A 23,383-nucleotide genomic window follows, 5' to 3' on the forward strand; every position below is an offset into this window, starting at 1 on the left:
TGATTCGTTGGCACCATAGCTGGCAGAGGGGAGGAGACTGGTTAGGGTGTGAGTTCTGGAGTTATAGAGAGGGGGCCTCTGTGCCTCAGTCTGCTTATTCAGAAAATGATGGCAATGTGAAGTCAGTGAAATAATGCTGGCAGAGCACTCACAGTAGCTGGCATATAACCCTCAATAAGTATTAACCATTATTGCTATTTTTAGCAACTCGGTGGTCATTTAGCCAATCGCTTCATTTTAAAGAGTTTCCTAATAAATCATCGACTTCCAAAGTATAAAGATCAGGATAGGACAGCTTTGTAGTACAACAACCAGCTTTGGAAACTGGGTGGATATCCCAATCCATTACTGACTAGCTGTGTAAACTTGAGAAAGTTACTTGGCCTCTCTGAATCTCAGTTTCACATGTACATGAAGATAATTACATATTTACATCATACGTTTGCTGAGAACATTAATGTAATTACTGTATGAAAGTTCTGAGCAGGGTAGCCAGTCTTATTTTTCTGTCTACCTTCTATTAACGTAGTGTGTGGCATGAAAGAGGTGACCTCAGATAATTTATTTAATGAATTAACTTTGGAATAGTATCTCATGTGCAAATTTTTAGTATGTAGAAGAGTGCTTCTCAAACTGTAATGTGCGTACAAATCACCTGGGGTCTTACCGAAATGAAAATTCTGACTCAACAGGTCTCCAAGAAACTGATAATTTTGGTTGGCTTTGGGAAGGGCACTTGGAGGCAAAGAGTGACAGGGAAACTCTACATGTACTTTTGTATTTTTAAAATTTTAACCATATGAGTGTATTCTATTCAATGCCTAATTTTTCTAAATGAAGATGTGGAGGAACTAAAAATTTCTATAGTGAAGAAAATTGAGAAAAATAGACTAGTGCATGTAAAAATTCAATCAAGAACGTGATTAAACAATCTGAAGTGTGTGCATAGGGTTTGTTAGGTGCTATAAAATATTATTAACCTTAATTACATAAGCGCAAAAAAAGTAAATGATTTCTCAAGATCAGAAAAAAAATCTAGTGGCAGAGCCAGCCCTGATGGCCTAGTGGTTAAAGTTCGGTGCTCTCACCACTTCGGCGGCCCGGGTTCACTTCCCGGTCGCGGAACCACACCACTTGGCTGTCAGTTGCCATGCTGTGGTGGCAGCTCACGTAGAAGAACTAGAAGGACTTACAACTAGGATATACAACCATGCACTGGGGCTTTGGGGAGGGAAAAAAAAGAGGAAGATTGGCAACAGATGTTAGCTCAGGGCAAATCTTCTGTGCAAGAAAAAGAAAAGAAAAATCTAGTGGCAGAGCAAGACTATAAATCAGGTCTCTAGAGATTTAAACCCTCAGTAAACTTGGATCTTCAACTCAAGAACAGATTAGAGTGCCTGATCCATGAAGTAAGGAGATGATAGGGAGTCAGGGCTACCTGAGGAGGAATGAAGATGATTAAAGAGTAGCAGTTTGAAGCAAATCTCAGAGCTCATTCTTGAATGATTTCACAGTTCAAACCCATCACCAATCCAGTCTTTAGGATCACTGCTAGACCAAGGAGGACTCATCAGTAAGGATAATCCCCTGAGGCTGCCCACCCTTGCTGAGTTTGCAGTGCCTCTTGGCAGTCAGGGAAATGATGCTGTGGCCAGGATGGAGTTTACTGGGGCAGGGTAGTAACCCCTAGGCTGGACATCTACTGTGTGGTAGGGCTTGCTAGGAAGGTGAAGTTCTGATGAAATCTGGTAAATTTCTAGGTGATGCATCAGAATCCTTAGGTACAAAATTGTTCAAATAAGTAATTGGCTTGTACAAGCTACCACTTACTACAAGTTTTCCAATTAGTTTTCTCTAAAACTTTCTGTTTTAGGATAGAAAAGTCTAGGAAAGGTCACTTACTTCCTTCGACTTCTGATGCCGGTGAAGATGAGCAGGACAATACCAACCACTACCAGTCCCATCACAACCCCAAAAACAATCAGCCATATGGTGACAGGTGGCTCATAAGGGGCTCCCAGTGTCGGCTGAATACCCAGAAACTCCAAGCTGTTGTCATCCAGGCGGAAAGCATCATTGATACGGCCCCGGGACATCCTATTCCCAAAAGCAAAACACTTAGGCAAAATAAAATTTACTCCTTATATCATTGTTCCAGAAAGGATTTGATAAAGCTTATCCTAAGAATGTGCACCTAAAATAGCAATGAAATCAAAGTAGATAACCAGGTGCAATGAAAGATATGAGTTTTAACAATGACATGCCTTTCATATCTTGCATCCTAGGTTAGGTTTGGCAACAGCTTCACTGGAAAATTGGGTTGCAAATGTGGAAATGTGCAAATGGTTGGCATTTGTTCATTTATGACTACTGTGTTGTAAAGGCAAAGTTAGCATATTTGGTAAGAATTTCCCTTCTGTCAGAGTATGTCTACGATGACTTTATATCAAATGATAGAAAGGACAATGGGATACACCTCTTCTACAAATAAATGAATCAGGTCCTATACAAGTCTCAACAATTGTATTTTCCAAATGAAAGGTGTTGACATTTGGAGGCAGCACTGGGGAGGAACACAGGAAAAGGGCCTTTGCCAATTTCTCCAGCCCTGGGATGGGATATGGCTGAATTTTACAGCGGAAAAAAGGATGAAGATTATTTTAAAAAACAGTGAAATGGAGAATATTCTGGATGGAAAACAAAAGTGTCTGGCATCCCATCCTCCTACCATTGGGTATAGTGCAGGTTAGGAGGTCAGAGTCCACCCAGAGAAGAAGAGAGGTCAAAGCAGGATTAGCCATGTAACCCCTGGCAACGTTAGCCTGAAAGTGTCTCAAGTAATTCTGGAAACAAGAAGTTTGAGGTCCTCTGCAGCTTGCAGGAAGACTGGGCTCTTGCATGATGATCTCAGCTGGCACTTTTCCCCAAGACAGAGACAAGTCATTTGGAGGCAGTCAGTGAGTCTCTGGGCGTGGTTGGGTTGTACACCCCCAACTAAGCCAGATTTTCTAGGCACTCTGCCCAGCAGGTCTTAGTTCTACTTCCAAAGACGAACAGCAGCTCGAGAGGGCCACCTAGTGAGCTTCCCCGTAGCAGTGGGTATTTTAAGCCTTTTTTTAATGACAGGGGGAATCATCTACATCTATCCATTCTTCACTCTTTTTTTGGGAAAGAGCTGAGGCAAATCGGGCAAACTGTTCCTTCTAAACACTCACTGCCCGTAGCAAGTTCCTCTTCTAGTGTGGAGGCTAACCAATGTCTAAGAAATTCTATGTTTACCTACCTTGTTTCAGAATTTGGTTAGTTAAATGAATCCTACATCAAAGTCCCTTTAGCAAAGGATGGCAATACCTGTCCACGTCCCTTCTGCACTTACTATTTTCCATGCCTGCTGGCCAGATTTTCTTCACTAAGTACCTGCTGTAATTGCCTGAGAGCATTCTCAGGCCACAAGATTCTGGCCTGTATGCAGGGGAATTCATGTCACCTGTAAGCAGTTCTCAACCAATGACTGATGGGAGGTGGTTAATAAATACCCCAGCTCTAATGGGACCATTAAGGTGCATATTCTACAGTCTCCCAGAATTCCCCAGCAGAATGGAGCTCTAGTTGCTCACAGTGGTAGCTTGCTTGGTAACATGTCATTTATGATCTTCCTTCCATTCTCTATCTCCTGTCCACATTTCTCTATCAGTGTTTCTTGAGATCACCTCCCAAATAAACTACTTACACTCAAATCCTTGTCTAAGGGCCTGCATCTGGAGGAACCCAAATCAAGACAATTCCCTCACTACGAGGTCCTTCTGGAATTAAAACCCAAGTTTTTAAGATGAGATAAAACATGTAAATGACTCAGAACAGCGCCTAGCACACAGTAAGAGCACAATAAACGTTAGTTATTGTTGTTGTTGCATTTGTTAACCCCCTCACTCTTACATAGTTTGTTTGAAAGTAAAATATCACCTGATGGCCTCTTCAACTTCAGTTCTAGGAATGATGTCAGACACATTGTTAGGTGAAGTAACAAAGAGGTTGAAGGAGATTCTTGGTTTCAAATCACTCACCCACACGTTGTCCTCCCTGTGGAGAAACAAAAGAAACATCTTCCCTTGTGGCACAGAAGACACAATAAAGAGAAATGAAGACTTCTGCTGGTGAAAAGGAGGAGGGGGAGTATCACAGGGTAAAGTATAGACATGAGGGAGGGCAAACAACAGAAGGATGTAATAGTCCAAAAACCCCTAACACTGCCCGAAGCACATGAACTCAACTACTTAAGGTGTGGTAACAAGTCTTGGCACTATTTTTTCTGCCACCATATAAGAACCACACTTTTTTTCAATGGTCAGAAAAATTTCAAACTAAAAGCACCAGGAGAATCAGCAAGGAATCATTGGTGACCCGGAATTGTGATAAACAACACAGTGGGCTGCAATGGCTCAGTACCATGGACAGAGGTGGTGTGTTTACATCCTCCAACCCTGCCCCATCCAGCAAAAACTGTCATGTTACACTCATGGGCAAGGGTAAGGAGTGGGGTTTACAGCACAATGTGACAAGACCGTGCTCTCACAGCTGCTAGAGTGGTCCTAATAAAACCTAAGGCAGATCATGTGGCTTATAGCCCTTCTCACTCAGAATAAAAGCCAAAGTCCTTAGAATGGCTTGTGAGGCCTGTGTGAACTTTATTCTCTCCTTCTCACCCCCGTGCCCCAGTCCCACCCTGACTACATCTCACTTGTCTTCTGTTAGCTCACTCTGCTCCAGCCACACTGGCCTCCTTGCTGTTCCTTCAACAGGTGAAGGATATTCATTCCTCAGGATCTTTCTACCTGCTATTTTCCCCAGCTGAAACATTTTTCCCCATTGTCTACATTGCTGGCTCTCTCTCCTGCTTCAGATATTTGCTCAAATATTAATGAGGCCTTTTCTGATCATTTTAGCTAAAATTGAACTCTATACACACACATACCAGCACTCTCTAGCCCCTTTCCTGTTGTATTTTTCTCCCTAGCACTTATTACCCTCTAATTCTACTATATTTCACTTGTCTATTTTGTGGCTTATCTGTAACACACATGTAACATATGCATTAGAATACAAGCTCAATGAAGGCAGAGATTTCTGCCTTTTTCTTTCAGGCTGAGGGTGGATGAGAGTATTAGGGGGAGGGGAGTGGGAGGAAAAGAAGAGAGGGAAGGGGAGAGGAGAGGAGGAGAGAGGAGAGGAGAAGATCAGGGAGGGGAGAGGAGAGAAGAGGGAGGGCCTTTCCATAAGAACAATGCTCTTGCAATTTACAAGTCAAATAAGTCACAATCACCCCTAAATAGAGTGGCCCAAATTCCAGGATATCAAAGAAGTTTATAAGTTATTAGGAGTTTTTTTCTTAATTTCACTTGAATGAAAGTTTAAGCATAATATCTTCTCAGACCGAAGAGTAAGGGAAATACTGGTTGGAGTAACGTGAGAGCACAGCAAATCAACTTACCCGAAAAGAATTGTCTGGTTTTTGACTTTTAAAAAATACTCTCTCATGGCATATGCAACAGATGACTGGAACAAATACATTTCATTGTCATTCCATTCATACTGCAAATTCAAAAGAAAAACACTGCTCAGTAGGGATCATAGGATACATTCAAAACCTGATATTCCACAGGCATTATTTTTAAGTTTTCTAATATTCCAAAGATTCTCGCTATTCATTAAGTCAGTGACCTCCAACCTGAGTATGCGTCAGCACCATGTGGAGGGCTTGTTGAACCACTGAATGCTGGGCCCCACCCTCAGAGTTTCCAATTCAGGTCTCAAATGAGACCCAAGAATTTTCATCTCTAACAAGCTCCCAGGTGGTGCTAATGCTGCTCATCAGGCAACCACGCTTTAAGAACCACTGGGGCCACTGATGCTTTTACTTTAGTTTTATGTAAGCTGAAATAAACACCCTGAGGGCAGGGTTATAGATGGGAGTCATGTGATTCATGGGTTTTGGTTAAACTGTCCATATATTGTAGACAAATATGCTGAGTTTTTACTATTTTAATAGTAAGTGCTCAGATATGTATAAGTGCAAAAGAAGAAGAAACTTGAGGTGAAAGGAAAAAATAACTTTGTAAGCAACGAGGTAATTTGTTCGTTCTTGTTTTTCAGTGCTAAACAAATGTGTATTTGCATAGTCTATGCAAAGCTTGTTAAAAGAGAAAAAAAAGCATTCACTCCTTCCTCCAGCAGCTGGCAGTAGAGATCAATGAATGGCACAAATTTTGCATCTCTCCTTTGCTTTTTAGGAAAAACAATTACAAGATTTCACAAAAGAATTGTTACATTAACTTCAGCTTGATATCACTCAGGTTTTGGGGAAAGTTGCTTTAATAGTAATAATAATATTATTAATATTACTACTAATAATATTCTGGTTACTATTTCTGTATATAAACAAAATTAAAGGCTGAGTTCTGAAAATAACGCCAAAGATCCAGTTGGACTTGGCCATGAAATAGCTTGAACTGGGCAGATATACTGGCCTTGATATGTAGGTGTGCTAAAAGTATGGTTCTGGTCTCATCAAAGCAGCCTGTTGCTCAGTGAATTGGCCTCAGAATGTTACACCATCAAACCCTCTGTAGACTATTTACCAATTCCTCACTGCATGGAAAGAGAACATGGGGACAAATGTCAAGAAAAAAGAAGATAATTGAAAGGATCCTGATCTGCTCAATACTTTAAAGTAATTAAAATTTATTAGGCCAAGAAAGAGCTCATAAAAATATGACAGAAAGAGAAATAACCCCACAGATACTCAATGATTGTTAAGTAGGAACTTGAACTTTTCGAGTTTGGGAAGTGATGCACCTCCATTTTTATTATTTCTTTTTTAAATGGTCATTTTTTTCCTTCTACTATGTTATTTATAGTCAGATGTCTTACTTACCTATGAAAATTACACTACAACTACTGTGGAGCCTTGGACAATATTTAACTTCCCAGGAAAAGTAAGGGGGTAGAAATGCAATCTTTGGATCTATCCAATGCAAATAACAATTTTCTGTAGCACCCGGAACTGTTTTATCCAGTAGTCCCATGTTGTCCTCTAATTCTGCAAAACCTTCAGGGTGCCATGCCCCCACCCAGGCCTTTGAGCCCCATCTGCCTGGGACTACCTTCTCCTCTCCTCTTTCCCAATCAAAGCCACTACTTCTTCAGACTGGATAACCTGAAACAGGTGTTTAGGAGAAAGCAACAGCTGGTTAAAGCAATTCGCATGAAGGTGTAAGTAATATGATTTTCTGTAAAACATTTTGTTATCCCAAAATGCACGTCTACATCACTGGTTCTCAGACTTTGCTGTGATTAGAGTCACCTGGGGAGCTTTTAGAACTCTTGATGCCACACCCCAAAGCAATTAAGTCAGAATCTCAGAGAGTGGGACTCAAGTATTCATATGTTTAAAACACTCCATATGACTCCAGTGTGCAGCCAGGTTTGAGAAACAGTGTTCTAAGTCAGAGCTTGCCAGTCTTTACTGCGTGCACAAATCACCTGGGGGCTTGTTAAAATGCAGATTCTGATTAAGCAGGTCCAGGGCTGGGGCCTAAGATTCTGCATTTTTAACAAGCTTCCAGGATATAGATGATTGGCTAAAACAAAACAAAGTAAAACTACCTACACTACTTCTAAAAACAAAAAAATCTCTCAACATATAACCATGTCCTCTTCCTCAAATATAAGTAATGGTGGAAAGAGTGAATTGGGAGGATGGGTATTTGATATTTAAGATTGGATGTTTTCTCATTGCTCTTCATAACACCTTCAAGGTAACAAGGAAAAAGTTGACATAGCCAATCCAATAAGGAACGTGTTACTAAAAAAACCCAAAAGCTGAAGGCCAGAATCTGGGGCTTATAGTTTTTAAGAGAATTATGTGGCCTCTCACACTAAATCACACTGGAATGGGCTTACTGTGTCCTTCTTAAGGGAGTACGTTGAAAACTAACGGACGTACTGCCCAGAATACTCACTGCTTTATCTCCAAGAGCTGATTTTAGGCTTATCCTCACTTTGATGCTTTGGTCAGCATCTGATCAAAGAGAAATCACAGAGTGTTGTTACAGATGACAGATTGACCATGTGTGTTTATTTCCTTCCCCTCCCAAGATCCCACTAAAGTGATAGTAAAGGAATTTTTTAAAAGGTATAAACACACTTTCAGAAAATAAACAGTAACGGATGAGGGGTAAGCGCTTTCTCAAGGGTCAGGAAGCCATGGCCTAACGTGTACACAGAGGCAGTACAGACCCAAAAAGTCCCAGAGAGGCTTGGGATTCAGGTACAGCAGAGGGTAGAAAGAAGACACCAGACTGAAAACAAGCAGAGTGAAAGCCAAGGTTTGGTGAAAGCCACTTTGGGAAACAGGTGATCCTGCTACCCCATGTGCTCTTGCTTAGAAAGTTACTTGGAGGCTGTACTGCAGCAAAAACAAGAGGTAAGCCAAGAAAGAAGAAATAGAATCCAGAAAGCAGTGGATTCAACCAGAAAAATGGTAAACGGATGACTCAGGTTGGAAAACTGAGTTCCATATTGAGACAGGAGGACATAAGACGCTAACAGGGAAGTCTTTAGGAAAAAATGAGACTGAAAGAATAGATATGTTGGAATAGTTGGAAAAGACGAATGCAACGTAGATAGCAAATTAGGCATGCAAAAAAAATGAGGCAGTAGAAACTCCAGGACAAACAAAAAGCCATATAAGAAAGGATATAATAGATTCCTTGGCCTTGGCTCTGCAGGCATAACGATGTAAATATTGATAATTTCTTTACTTAAAATTATGATAAAGCTTTACTGGGAGAATGAGAAAGGGAGGCGCAAGAGTAGGCAGAAGCGCATGTCTAAAACTGACCAGTAAAGAAATAACAATATAAACAAATTGTTTAGAAATACAAAAGAAACTGCCAGAAAGAAGAGGTACTAACATTAAAATTGTTAAAAGTATTTATCTCTGAAGAGCAGTATTTGAGTACAATGAGTTGGGGACTGTTATACTCTTTTATTTTAAATGAGGCTAATAAAGCAGGCTTGAGAGAGAGAGTATGAGAGTGCGTGTGTGTGTGTGTGTGTGTGTGTGTGTGTGAAGTAGTTTTCACCATGCCTGGTACATAGTAGGTGCTGAACAAATGTTGTGTTTCCTCCCTGATAAAATGGCAGCTGCCACCATAGCACAGTCAGAAGCAGGGTCTGGGGCCAGAGAAGACCAGGAGAAGCGGAAAGGGAGTGATTCAAAATGTGTCAACTCGATGCACTCACACGGACTCCAGTCAGTGCTCCAGCCCACAAAAGAATTCCTGTTCTTGTCTTCCAGCCAGGTAAGCAAGGGCTCAAAGTAGTTGAGCAGTGGTGTTACATTCATATTCTTCGCTCCTACAACACTTTCCAATGCTAAGGTCCAGGGTTCTGATTTTCCAAGGCTCAGCATTTGGCTACATGAGAAAAGGGGAGGGGGGTTCAGGGCCTTTTGAGGGATTCCAGATGTACATATATTTACATGTATGATCTATGGTTTCTCTCCTTTGGCTTGGCTAAGTTTGCTCCTGGCAGATAAGAAAATAAGGTGTGTTAATGGATGTATTCATCCTTCAATCTCTCTTCCCTTCCAATGACTACAAAGGGAGCTCTGTAGTTATGGCTTGGAGAGAGGTGCCCTGTCCAGTCATCACATGGTCTAGGTTCCTGTGTGACCACAAAACAAACATTTAATTTGTGATGAGGACATTTTGAGGCCAAAAATTTTCTTTTTAGAACAAAGAAATCAAATTCAAACTTAGGCCTGGAGATGAGTAATATTAAATGATAGGAGAGGGTCAACGTTTTGAAGCATTTCTTACAGCAGCTTCTGCCCAGCCTCAGTGGAATTGGAGATATCACATTTGTGCAGGGGACCTTCATGGTTAGCTATTCGACAAAGGGCTTCTTGAAACTGGAATTGGTAGATGGTCCTTGTGTAATATCTGTAAAAGAGACAAAGAAACAAAAAACCAGTCCTGTGTTTAGTTACTGTGGTAGAGTCATAGATTGGGATGTATATTTAAATTCTGAGGCCCTAGTAACCAAAGATCTACTAGTCAAAGTTCTTTCTCCAGAAAGACCCAAATATGAACCCTACAGACTCATCATAACCTACTTGCATTTATGTATCAGCTGATGAAAAGGTAGTGTTATTTTGTTAAATGTTAGTTTATATTTGTATTGTTTTACAGATATAGAGCCCTTTCATATAAATGATGCCGATCGATCCTTATGGCAGGTCAATGATATTATTTCCACTTTTTCAATAAAGAAACTGAGGCTCAGCAAATTCAAGATCTGGGGCTAATAGGTGAAGAACATAGGTTTTTGGACTTCAAGTTAAAAATGCTCTTTCTATTACAATCACTCTGAAATCTGCCAGTAACGAGAAGATGAACAAAAATACTTTATTTCTCCCAAGGATACTATAAACTCCTTGATGTTGGAAAAAGATCTCGCACGAGTTTTATTTAACCCAATAAATCATGTTGCGTTAAATTGAATTGAAATTGATCACCTATTTTGAGGTTCTAGGGGGGAGGTTGGTGAAGACAGAAAGAGAAATTATACTCTTCATTTCATAGATCCCTATTTCTCTGCCATTAGCACAGCTGTCTACAAACTCTAGAAGTTAAACAGTGAGAAGAAAACTGTCATTTACCGGATAAATGAGTAATCATTAGCAACATGGAACAGCGACGCGGGGTCACAGTATGTTTCATCATGAGGCACAGGTTCCACCACCCCGACTATCTCTCTCCTTTGGGAAAAAAAGAAGATACATCAACCATGGGTCACTCCTCATGAGAAGGCACGGTTGGCTGCACCTAGTGCAGTTTCATCAGCCAGTGGCATTTATACTGGGATTGGATGTCAGGTGAAATAGAAACAGTGTAAAAAATTACAGAATAAAACCCATTATGTGGTTATCTCTTCCTTTTTTAATTCAGCTAGAATATACCATTGGAAAATAGCTATGTCTTCAAAACACTAATTTAATAAAGTGTACTGCATGGCCAAAAATGTACAGTGAAAGTCCTCATAATTCCTCTTGCACTACACTTGATGTGCTCCTGGCAGACGGAATTTTCTAAAATTCAAATCTTACTTATTCTTCAAGGCTAGCTCAAATGTCCCCTCCTCTGTGAGGCCTCCCACCCGATCCCACCCACCTGCCAGCACAGTGAACACCTCCAGCTCCTTAGCCTTCTCTAGCTGTGCCTCCCTTGCCCCTTCTCTCTCCATTTTACAATTATTCACATACAACTCCTTCTTGCCCTGGAGACCTGAGCTCCTGGAGAGCAGGGCTGTGTCTTGGTCATCTTTATAGTTCCAGTGCCAAACAGTGCCTAATGCTAAGGAAAGATTTCATGTATATTTGTTGAATGAATGGAGTAATTAATGCAGTAATGAATCGTTTTAAGGGTCTGGTTCCACGTAATTTTAAAGATAAACTAAAAGGGATCAAAAACTAATTCAATCAGAAAAAAAGATAGGGAAACCATGTATTTAGCATTGTTTAAACTTAATACATTTGTCCTTTCTGATTGTGGGATCATTACAGACACAATTTCAGTAATACTCAAACGCTAGAAACAGTTATTATAGATGCTGCCTCCTTCCTCCTAAGTAGGATTTATGTTAACACAGAAAAGCTTGGCAGAAGAGTGGTGCTGACTTAAACTTATGGATATGAGGCTGAATGTTACATGGGTAGATCTTCACTATAAAAAGGAAAAATAAGAAAAACAAAGAAAAATAATTGACAGGAGTCTGACTAATAGATGGTAGGGGTAAGATTCTTTTCTTTTCTTTCTTTCTCTCTCTCTTCCTCCCTCTTTCTTTTTTTTTTTTTTTTTGTGAGGAAGATCAGCCCTGAGCTAACATCCATGCTAATCCTCCTCTTTTTGCTGAGGAAGACCGGCTCTGAGCTAACATCTATTGCCAATCCTCCTCCTTTTTTTTTCCCCCCCAAATCCCCAGTAGATATTTGTATGTCATAGTTGCACATCCTTCTAGCTGCTGTACGTAGGACGCGGCCTCAGCATGGCCGGAGAAGCGGAGCGTCGGTGAGTACCCGGGATCCGAACCCAGGCTGCCAGTAGCAGAGCGCGGGCACTTAACCGCTAAACCATGAGGCCGACCCCCTCTTTCTTTCTTTCCTTCTTTCTTTCTCTGCCTTCCTTCCTTCCTTCCTTCCTTCCTTTCTTTCTCACTCTCTTTCTTTCTTTCTCTCTCTTCCTTCCTTCCTTCCTTTCTGTCTTCTTTTCTAACTCTTCCATCCAAAACCCATTTATTTCATACCTGTATGTGCCAGGCACTGTGCAAGGCACTTGAGATACAGTGATGAATAATGTAGTGCTGAAACTATTGAAAGGGATCACTATTCATTGCCCAAATGTGTCAGGCTCTCTCTAGCTTGGAATTCTCTCTATTCCCCTCTACATACACCTGGTTAACTCCCACATCTTTCTCAGAGATCAACTTAGATGCCTCCCCCCACGTGACCCACCAGATTGGGCCTTGGATCTCCCCATGGATGCTCATGGATCCCCATACCATCTCATCACAACACAATATGTTGCACTGGTTTCATTTTTCACATCCCTCTACAGACTAAAAGTTCTTTGAAGTCAAGAAGAACATCTAAAATGACCAGCATTGGATCTCCAGTGCTGTGCCTAAAATGTGGGTTAATATTTTTGTTTAAAAGAAGGGATAAAAGAATAAATAAAAATGAATAAATTGATCATTTCCTAAATAATGTCACAGTTTAATGGGTGACCCAACTCTTAAGAAGATAGAGCATAAGAAGTGTGTCACCTGATCCTGCTTGGGTAGGAGGCAGAGCCAAGGAAATGTTATCTGAGACCGGACCCAAATGGAGACAAATTAAAAAGAGGCTATTACTGTGTGTGTGCGTGTGTGTGTGTGTGTGTGTGTGTGTGTGTGTGTGGTGTGATGGCATTCCCCTAGCCTGAATACACTTCTCTCTCATTTTCACATATTTAACCCCCCATCACCAGATTTCAAGATTTGGCTGTTGAAATCCCAGTCATTTTGACTGTGAAGAATTCTCTGAGAACCCCAATCCTCGTTGTCTTAGATTGACTTCTCACAGAAGCAGACCCTGAGGCAAGGTCCTGGGAAATGATCCCAGGACATATTAGCAAAGGAATGAGGAAGTGAGACAGGGAAAGGAAAGCAGCCTCCAAAAGGGGTGTTATCAAGCAAGTCACCACCTCAGAATTCTCCCACCAAAGGGCAAAGAAGCTGAATTTTTATCCACCCATTCCCATCAGATATTGGTTGAGGGCTGATGGGGTGGTAGTTCTTCCTGCCATGTGAGGGTTCTAGGGGTCAGAGGAAGCCCTCAGGCAATAAAATAGAGATACTAGTACTATATACGTGACGTGATGTATGTGTGTGTATATATGCATACAGGCCAGCCAAATGCTTTTAAATAAACAGCAAACTCATGAGAAAACATTTTACTGATTGCATATTCATTGACTTACTTCATCTCCCACCACTTTTTCATCCACTGGTCTTTGGGAATTTCGCCATTAAAGACCATCCACCGCCACTTTTCTAACATGTAAGTAAACGGTAGAGTTCCAACAATTGTAAGTGCTTGTTTGAGTAGGAAGTTTATTTCTGTTTCTGAAAGTAAAATGGAAAAGGATAAATATTAAAATGAGGATGACAGTGAGTGTTTTGTGTTAAATAATTTCCTAATCTTAAGATATTATGCCTCAACATATACTTACTATAAGGATGATTACATGAGAAATACTGAAAATATTCATTTTCTCAGCTAAGGGATTTGGAGTAGGGGGAAGCCTTGGATAGAACAGGTGAATAAATCCACAAGTAACCCCTAATCCTCATTTTTTTCCCATTAGTTTCAATTGCCTTCCTTAAATACTTCTTATCAGAGCTAATTAGGGCTATTTCATCTACTTCCCTAGTCATACTGTTTATTCTTGTAAGCTCCATGAAGGCAGTGACTGTTAATGTCTCATTCAAGACTGTGTACCTAGGCCGGTATCTGTGCCATGATGCCCTCTGTGAGTCTTTGTTAAATAAACAAACATTAAACAGATATGGCCAAAAGCCAGTAAACCAGGGAGGGAAAAAAAAAAACAAAAGAAAAAGAGTCTCCCTAGAGGCAACCATCCACTGGATAATCAGAAGTACAATAAAGAAAAACCTGATTAAAAAACGAGCAGAGGACTTGAATAGACATTTTTCCAAAGAAGACATACAGATGGCCAGCAGGCACATGAAAAGATGCTCAATCACTAATCATCAGGGAAATGCAAATCAAAACCACCATGAAATATCACCTCACACCTGTTAGAATAGCTATTATCAAAAAGACAAAAAATAACAAGCGTTGGCGAGGATGTGGAGAAAAGGGAACCCATGTACACTGCTGGTGCGAATGTAAATTGGTGCAGCCACTATGAAAAACAGTATGGAGATTCCTCAAAAAATTAAAAATAGAACTACCATATGATCCAGCTATTCCACTGCTGGGTATTTATCCAAAGAAAATGAAAACACTAGTTCAAAGAGGTATATGCACCCCACTATATTCACTGCAGCATTATTTACAATAGCCAAGATACAGAAGCAACCTAAGTGTTCACCAATAGGTGAATGGATAAAGAAGATGTGGTGTGTATATATGTATATATACACATAATGGAATATTAGCTACAAAAAGAATGAAATCTTGCCATTTACAACAACATAGAGGGACCTAAAGGCAATTCTTATGTTAAATGAAATAAGTCAGACAGAGAAAGACAAATACTGTATGATCTCCCTTATATGTGGACTCTAAAAAACAAAACAAATTAACCAACAAAACAAAACAGAAACAGACTCATAGGTACAAGAAACAAACTGGTGGTCTCAATGGTGGGCTTGGGGGGGGGTGAAATAGGTGGAGGGAATTACGAGGTACAAACTTCCAGTTATAAAATTAATAGGTCGTGGGGATGTCGTGCACAGTATAGGGAATACAGTCAATATTGTAATAACTCTGTATGGTGACAGATGGTAACTAAACTTATCATGGTGATCATTTCATAATGTATATAAATATTAAATCACTGTGATGTACACCTGAAACTAATAGGATATTGTATGTCAACTATACTTCAATAAAAAAAGAAGTACAGGAGTGACGTCAGCATCATGGTGGAGTGAGCTTTCCCCATTGAACTCTCCCCCTCTAAGACACAACAAAAAGGACACTCATATTCCAACAGAAGCTATTCACACAACACAGGGGACATCTGAGGCACACAGGCAGCCATACACCCAAGGACGGAGGTGCTGGAATCCCCAGAGGATGTGGAAGGAGGTAAGAGGAGCGCCTTTCCTTCCCCAAAGGACTGCGACCCAAAGACTGAGACCCCGCAGCTCTCATAGGAGGGGGAGTGGCAGCTCACCGGGTGAAAACCAGCACTCTCCAAGACCCCTCACAGCCAGAGGGGATCCCCCTACATAGGGAGCGGAACTGTTGGGAGGGTAGTTTCGACAAGCTAGCCCCTCAGGAGAGCAGGGAGCAACAGCCAGGCGAGAAACCTCTGAGATCAGGAAGGAGAAAGTAAGTGCCCCTCCCCCACCTGGCCTGCCTGACTGGCGCTTCAGCACAGCGATGCTTCAGCTCAGCCCCGTCCCCAGAGGCAGCAGCCCCCAGGAACCCGGGCCCCACCAGCAGGGGCAGCATGACCATGCCCCACCCCCACAAGCAGTGGCCCCCAGGTGCCTGGGCCGGACCAGCACCGAGGTGAGCCTGCACCCCTGCACCAGAGGCAGCGGCAGCTCAGGCCCCACCATGCCACAGCCCCAGCTGCTCTGGCTGGACCAAGCCACGGCTCCAGCTTCCCTGGCTTCCCCGTGCCACGGCCCCAGCTCCTTCGGCTGGACTGGCCCTGCCCCCAGCTCCTTCAGCTTGACCGCCCCACCCCACCCCTGACTCCAGCGGCTTCGGCTTGGCCTGTGCTCAGGCTCCAGCTGACTTGGTGCCAACAACTTCAGCCCACCACACTCCAGTTCCAGCTTCTTTGGCCCAGCACACTCCAGTTCCAGCTTCTTTGGCCCAGTGGTGCCCCAGCTCCTCCTTCTTTGGCCCAGCGCACTCCAGTTCCAGCTTCTTTGGCCCAGAGTCACTCCAGCTCATCCTTCTTTGGCCCAGTGCACTCCAGTTCCAGCTTCTTTGGCCCAGCAGTGCTCCAGCTCTTCCTTCTTGGGCTCAATGCACTCCAGTTCCAACGTCTTTGGCCCAGCACACTCCAGTTCCAGCTTCTTTGGACCAGCGGCACTCCAGCCCCTGCTTCTTTGGCCCAGTGGCACTTCAGCTGCAGCTGCTTCAACCCACCCACACCCGAGCCCCAACTGCTTTGGCCTAGCTGCGCTCCAGTCTCAGCTGTTCCCACACTTCCCCCCCGCCAGCAGCCTCCACTCAGCCATGCCTCAGATCAGCCAAGGGCTGATGAGAGTGCCCATGGATTGAGGCGGGCAAGAATACACAGCACTTGACCCCCACCCAGTGGCAGCAAGAGGAAACTGCAACCATACATTTTCACTATGAGGAAAAGTAAGCCAACACCGACAGGCACCATGCAAAAATATATTAAATCTCCAGACCAAAAGGGAAATGACAAGCACCCAGAAGTCAACCCAGAAAGCACAGAAATGTAAACCTTAATGACAGAGAATTCAAAATAGCCATCATAAAAAAGCTTAATGAAATACAAGAAAACACAGACAGACAATTCAATGAAATCAGGAGTTTCTTCACAAAAGAGATTGAAACTGTAAAAAAAAAAAAATCAGAAATCTTAGAGATGAAAAACACAATAGAGGAGATAAAGACAAATCTGGAAGCCTTAAGCATCAGAGCTGACAATATGGAGAAAAGAATTAGCAATATTGAGGACAGCAATGCAGAAATGATCCAGATGGAGGAGGAAAGAGAACTAAGACTAAAAAGAAATGAAGAAACTCTCTGAGAAATATCCAACTCAATTAGGAAATCCAACATAAGGATTATAGGTATTCCAGAGGGAGAAGAGAGGGAAAAAGGAGCAGAGAACTAGTTCAAAGAAATAATATCTGAGAACTTCCCAAACCTGGGGTAGGAGCTGGAAATACCAGTGAATGAAATAAATAGATCTCCTAAATATATCAACAAGAAAAGACCCTCTCCAATGCATATAGTAGTAAAGCTGGCAAAAGTCAATGACAAAGAAAAAATATTAAGGGCAGCTAGACAAGAAACAATAACATACAAAGGATTTCCTATCAGGCTCTCAGCCGATTTCTTGACAGAAACTTTACAGGCTAGGAGAGAGTGGAACAATATATTCAAAACTCTGAAGGACAAAAACTTTCAGCCAAGAATACTCTATCCAGCAAAAATATCCTTCAGATGTGATGGAGAAATAATAACTATCCTAGATAAACAAAAGCTAAGGGAGTTCATTGCCACAAGACCCCCACTACAAGAAGTGCTCAAGAAGGCCCTCATCCCTGAGGAAAAAAAGAGAAAGGGGATTCAAAGTTTTGAACAGGGAGGAAAATAGGTCGACAAAACCAGAAAAATTGCAGTCCTCTATCAAAATGGATTAGCAAACAGTTAAATATAAAACCAAAGATCAAGGGAAGGTAAGCACCAAGCGTAAATATAACCACATCATGTTAAATATGAACTCACAACACAAGAAGGAATAAGATGTGACAACAATAACTTAGAAGGGGAAGAGGAAAAGGATCAAATCGACTTAGTCTAAGGGAATAAGAGGCCATCAAAAAATGGACTATCACATCCACGAGATTTTTTTATACAAACCTCATGGTAACCACTAACCAAATAATCAGAACAGAATCACACACGATAAAGAAAGAGAAAACTAAGAGAACTCCCATACAGAACTACCAAACTAAATTGGTAGTCTGAAACACACAGGATGAGAAGCAAAAGAAATGCAAAAGAACCAGAAAAAGAGTGATAAAATAACAACAATAAGCCCCCATATATCAATAATTACCCTAAATGTAAATGGACTGAACTCTCCAATCAAAAGACACAAATTGGTGGGATGGATTAAAAAACAAGACCTAATAATATGCTGCCTCCAGGAAACACATCTCAGCTCTAAAGACAAACATAGGCTCAGAGTGAAAAGATGGAAGACAATACTCCAAGCTAGTGGCAAACAAAAGAAAGCAGGTGTTGCCACACTTATATCAGACAAAATTGACTTCAAGATAAAACAGGTAATGAGAGACAAAGAGGGGCAATATATAATGATAAAAGGGACACTCCACCAAGAAGACATATCACTTTTAAATATATATGCACCCAATAGAGGAGCACCAAGGTACATAAAGCAACTATTAACAAACCTAAAAGGAGATATTAACAACAACACAATAGTAGTAGGGGATCTTAACACCCCACTCTCATCAATGGACAGATCATCCAGACAGAAAATAAATAAGGAAATAATGGACTTAAACAAAAAACTAGATGAGATGGACTTAACAGACATTTACAGAGCACTCCATCCAAACACAGCAGATTACAAATTTTTCTCAAGCGCACATGGAACATTCTCAAGAATAGACCATATGTTGGGAAACAAGGCATGCTTATATAAATTTAAGAAGATTGAAATCATAACAAGCATCTTTTCAGACCATAATGCCATTAAGTTAGAAATCAACTACAAGGAAAAAACCAGGAAAGTGACAAAGCTGTAGAGACTCAACAACATGCTACTAAACAACCAATTGATCATTGATGAAATTAAAGGAGAAATCAAAGCATATCTGGAGACAAATGAAAATGAAAATGCACCATACCAACTCATATGGGATGCAGCAAAAGCGGTCCTGAGAGGGAAACTCACAGCAATACAGCCCCACCTTAACAAACAAGAAAAAGCCCAAATAAGAAACCTCAAACTATGCCTAACAGAATTAGAAAAAGAAGAACAAACAAAGCCTATAGTCAGTAGAAGGAGGGAAATACTAAAAATAAGAGCAGAAATAAATGAAATTTAAATTTAAAAAACAGTAGAAAGGATCAATGAAACAAAGAGCTGGTTCTTTGAGAAGATAAACAAAATTGACAAACCCTTAGCCAGACTCACCAAGAAAAAAGAGAGAAAGCTCAAATAAATAAAATTAGAAATGAAAAGGGAGAAATTACAACAGATACCACAGAAATACAAAAGATTATAAGAGAATACTATGAAAAACTATATGCCAACAAATTGGACAATCTAGAAGAAATGGATAAATTTCGAGACTCATACAACCTCCCAAAACTGAATCAAGAAGAAATAGAGAACCTGAATAGACCAATCACAAGTAAAGAGATTGAAACAGTAATCAAAAACTTCCCAAAAAATAAAAGTCCAGGACCAGATGGCTTCTCTGGAGAGTTATACCAAACATTCAAAGAAGACTTAATACTTATCCTTCTCAAACTATTCCAAAAAGTAGAGGAAGATGGAACACTTCCCAACACATTCTACAAGGCCAACATCACCCTGATGATGATGGTAGCCAGGCAAAGACAACACTAAGAAGGAAAACTACAGACCAATATCCCTGATGAACAAGATGCAAAAATCCTCAACAAAATAGTGACAAACCAAATACAGCAATACATTAAAAAGATCATACACCATGATCAAGTGGGATTTATACCAGGGACACAGGCATGGTTCAACATCCACAAATCAATCAATGTGATACACCACATTAACAAAACTAGGAAAAAAAACCATATGATCATCTCAATAGATGCAGAGAAGGCTTTTGATAAGATCCAATATCCATTTATGATAAAAAAATTCTCAACAAAATGGGTATAGAAGGAAAGTACCTTAACATAATAAAGGCCATATATGACAAACCCACAGCCAACATCATACTCAATGGGGAAAAACTGAAAGCCATCCCTCTGAAAACAGGGATAAGAGGAGGGTGCCCACTCTTGCCACTCTTATTCAACACAGTACTGGAGGTTCTTGCCAGAGCAATTAGGCAAGAAAAAGAAATAAAAGGAATCCAAATAGGCAACGAAGAAGTGAAACTCTCGCTGTTTGCAGATGACATGATCTTATATATAGAAAACCCTAAAGAATCCATTGGAAAACTATTAGAAATAATCAACAACTACAGGCAAGTGGCAGGGTACAAAATAAACTTACAGAAATTAGCTGCATTTCTATATAACAACAATGAACTAACAGAAAGAAAACTCAAGAAGACAATCCCATTTACAATTGCAACAAAAAGAATAAAATATCTAGAAGTAAATTTAACCAAGGAAGTTAAAGAGCTATACAATGAAAACTATAAGACATTACTGAGTGAAATCAATGATGACATAAAGAAATGGAAAAATATTCCATCCACTTGGATTGGAAGAATAAATGAATAAATATAGTTAAAATGTCCACACTACCTAAAGCAATCTACAGATTCAATGCAATCCCAATCAGAATCCCAAGGACATTCTTCACAGAAATAGAACAAAGAATACTAGCATTCGTATGGGGCAACAAAAGACCCCATATAGCTAAAGCAATCCTGAAAAAGAAGAACAAGGCTGGAGGCAGCACAATCCCTGACTTCAAAACATACTACAAAGCGATAGTAATTAAAACAGCATGGTACTGGTACAAAAACAGACACACGGATCAATGGAACAGAATTGAAAGTCCAGAAATAAAACCTCATATCTATGGGCAGCTAATCTTTGACAAAGGAGCTAAGGACATACAGTGGAGAAAGGAAAGTCTCTTCAATAAATGGTGCTTGGAAAACTGGACAGCCACTTGCAAAAGAATGAAAGTAGACCATCTTCTTTCACCACACACAAAAATTAACTCAAAATGGAACAAAGACCTGAAGGTGAGACCTGAGACTATAAAACTCCTGGAGGAAAATATAGGTAGTACACTACTCGCCCTCAGCCATAAAGGGATCTTTTTGAATTCCATGTCTACTCAGACAAGGGAAACAAAAGAAAAAATAACAAGTGGGACTTCATCAGATTAAAGAGCTTCTACAAGGCAAATGAAACCAGGATCAAAATGAATAGGGAGCCCACCAGCTGAGAAAAAATATTTACAAACCATATATCTGACAAGGGATTAATCTCCATAATATATAAAGAACTCACACAACTGAATAACAAAAATCAAACAACCCAATCAAAAAATGGGCAGAGGAGGGGCCGGCCCGGTGGCGCAAGCGGTTAAGTGCACGCGCTCCGTTGCGGCGGCCCGGGGTTCGCTGGTTCGGATCCCGGGCGCGCACCGACGCACTGCTTGGCAAGCCATGCTGTGGCGGCATCCCATATAAAGTGGAGGAAGATGGGCACAGATGTTAGCCCAGGCCCGTCTTCCTCAGCAGAAAAAGAGGAGGATTGGCGGATGTTAGCACAGGGCTGATCTCCTCACAAAAAAAAAAAAAAAAAAATGGGCAGAGGAAATGAATAGACAGTTCTCCAAAGAAGATATACAGATGGCCAATAGGCACATGAAAAGATGCTCAACATCACTAATCATCAGGGAAATGCAAATCAAAACCACACTAAAATATCATCTTACACCTGTTAGAATGGCTATAATCACCAAGACAAAAAGCAACAAATGCTGGAGAGGCTGTGGAGAAATGGGAACCCTCATACACTGCTGGTGGGAATGCAAACTGGTGCAGCCTCTATGGAAAACAGTATGGAGATTCCTCAAAAAATTAAAAATAGAAATACCCTATGATCCAGCCATCCCACTACTGGGTATCTACCCAACGAACCTGAAATCAACAATCCAAAGAGGCTTATGCACCCCTATGTTCATCGCAGCATTATTCACCATAGCCAAGACATGGAAGCAACCCAAGTGTCCCTCGACTGATGATTGGATAAAGAAGATGTGGTATATATATATATATCATGGAATACTACTCAGCCATAAAAAAAAGACAAAATCATCCCATTTGCAACAACATGGATGGACCTGGAGGGTATTATGTTAAGTGAAATAAGCCAGAAAGAGAAAGACAAACAGTGCATGATTTCATTCGTATGTGGAAGATAAACCAACACACGGACAGATAGAACTGTTTGGTGGTTACCAGGGGCTAGGGAGGTGGGGAGTGGGCACAAGGGGTAGAGGGATGCACGTATATGGTGACTGATAAACAATAATGTACAACAAAAATTTCACAATAAAAAAAAAAGAAGTACAATGTACTTTAAATATACTGACATCTTCCTCACCTGGGTTTAAAATGCTTTAACAAATTGTGTTATCTCATTTATCCTTTATTAGTGATGTAAAAAGGCAGTAGAGCTCATCTCTAGTGTACAAATGAAGCTCACCAAAATGTAAGCAGGGGGATATTATCTGCTTGGCACACCACTGTATCTCTAGTGTCTAGAAAAATGCTTCGAACATAGTATGTGTTCAATAAATATCTTTGGAAGAAGAAAGCAACAGAGAGAGAGGGAGGGAGGGAGGGAGAGAAGGAATGAAGGAACTTATTTGTTTAACATCATTCACAGATCAGGGGCAGAGCCAAGCAAAGAAGTAGGAGGTTTTTTTTTGTTTGTTTGTTTGTTTTGTTTTTTTTATTGATGTTTTAATGGTTTCTAACATTGTGAAATTTTGGGTTGTACATTTTTGTTTGTCCCTCACCATATATATGACTCCCTTCACCCCTGTGCCCACCCCCCACCCCCACTGCCCCTGGTAACCACAGTCCAGTTTTCTCTGTCCATGTGTTGGTTTATATTCCACATATAAGTGAGATCATACAGTGTTTGTCTTTCTCTTTCTGGCTTATTTCACTTAACATAATACGCTCCAGGCCCATCCATGTTGTTGCAAATGGGACGATTTTGTCTTTTTTTTATGGCTGAGTAGTATTCCATTGTATATATATACCACATTTTCTTAATCCAATCGTCAGTCGAGGGACACTTAGGTTGCTTCCACTTCTTGGCTATAGTGAATAATGCTGCAATGAGCATAGGGGTGCATAAGCCTCTTTGGATTGTTGATTTCAGGTTCGTTGGATATATTCCCAGTAGTGGGATGGCTGGATCATAGGGCATCTCTATTTTTAATTCTTTGAGGAATCTCCATACCGTTTTCCATAGAGGCTGCACCAGTTTGCATTCCCACTAGCTGTGTATGAGGGTTCCTGTTTCTCCACATCCTCTCCAACATTTGTTGTTTTTTGTCTTGGTGATTATGGCCATTCTAACGGGCGTGAG

General features: G+C 40.9%; 1 protein-coding gene across 2 annotated transcripts in view; it reads right to left on the reverse strand.

The window, feature by feature from the left end:
• Nucleotides 1-23,383, reverse strand: part of ACE2 (angiotensin converting enzyme 2) — a 51,163-nt gene that overhangs the window by 375 nt on the left and 27,405 nt on the right. Inside the window, exons 10-17 of one of the 2 annotated variants that reach the window (XM_058535478.1) lie at nt 13,581-13,725; nt 10,724-10,822; nt 9,882-10,004; nt 9,304-9,476; nt 8,019-8,077; nt 5,489-5,589; nt 3,964-4,080; nt 1,903-2,097 (exon numbers count right to left, since the gene is read on the reverse strand). In XM_058535478.1, the coding sequence (XP_058391461.1) occupies nt 1,903-2,097; nt 3,964-4,080; nt 5,489-5,589; nt 8,019-8,077; nt 9,304-9,476; nt 9,882-10,004; nt 10,724-10,822; nt 13,581-13,725 (1,012 nt within the window). The remainder of the gene's footprint in view (nt 1-1,902; nt 2,098-3,963; nt 4,081-5,488; nt 5,590-8,018; nt 8,078-9,303; nt 9,477-9,881; nt 10,005-10,723; nt 10,823-13,580; nt 13,726-23,383) is intronic. The other variant, XM_058535479.1, reaches the window with a different exon arrangement.

This window comes from Diceros bicornis, chromosome X (assembly GCF_020826845.1).
Source record: "Diceros bicornis minor isolate mBicDic1 chromosome X, mDicBic1.mat.cur, whole genome shotgun sequence".
NCBI lineage: Eukaryota > Metazoa > Chordata > Mammalia > Perissodactyla > Rhinocerotidae > Diceros > Diceros bicornis.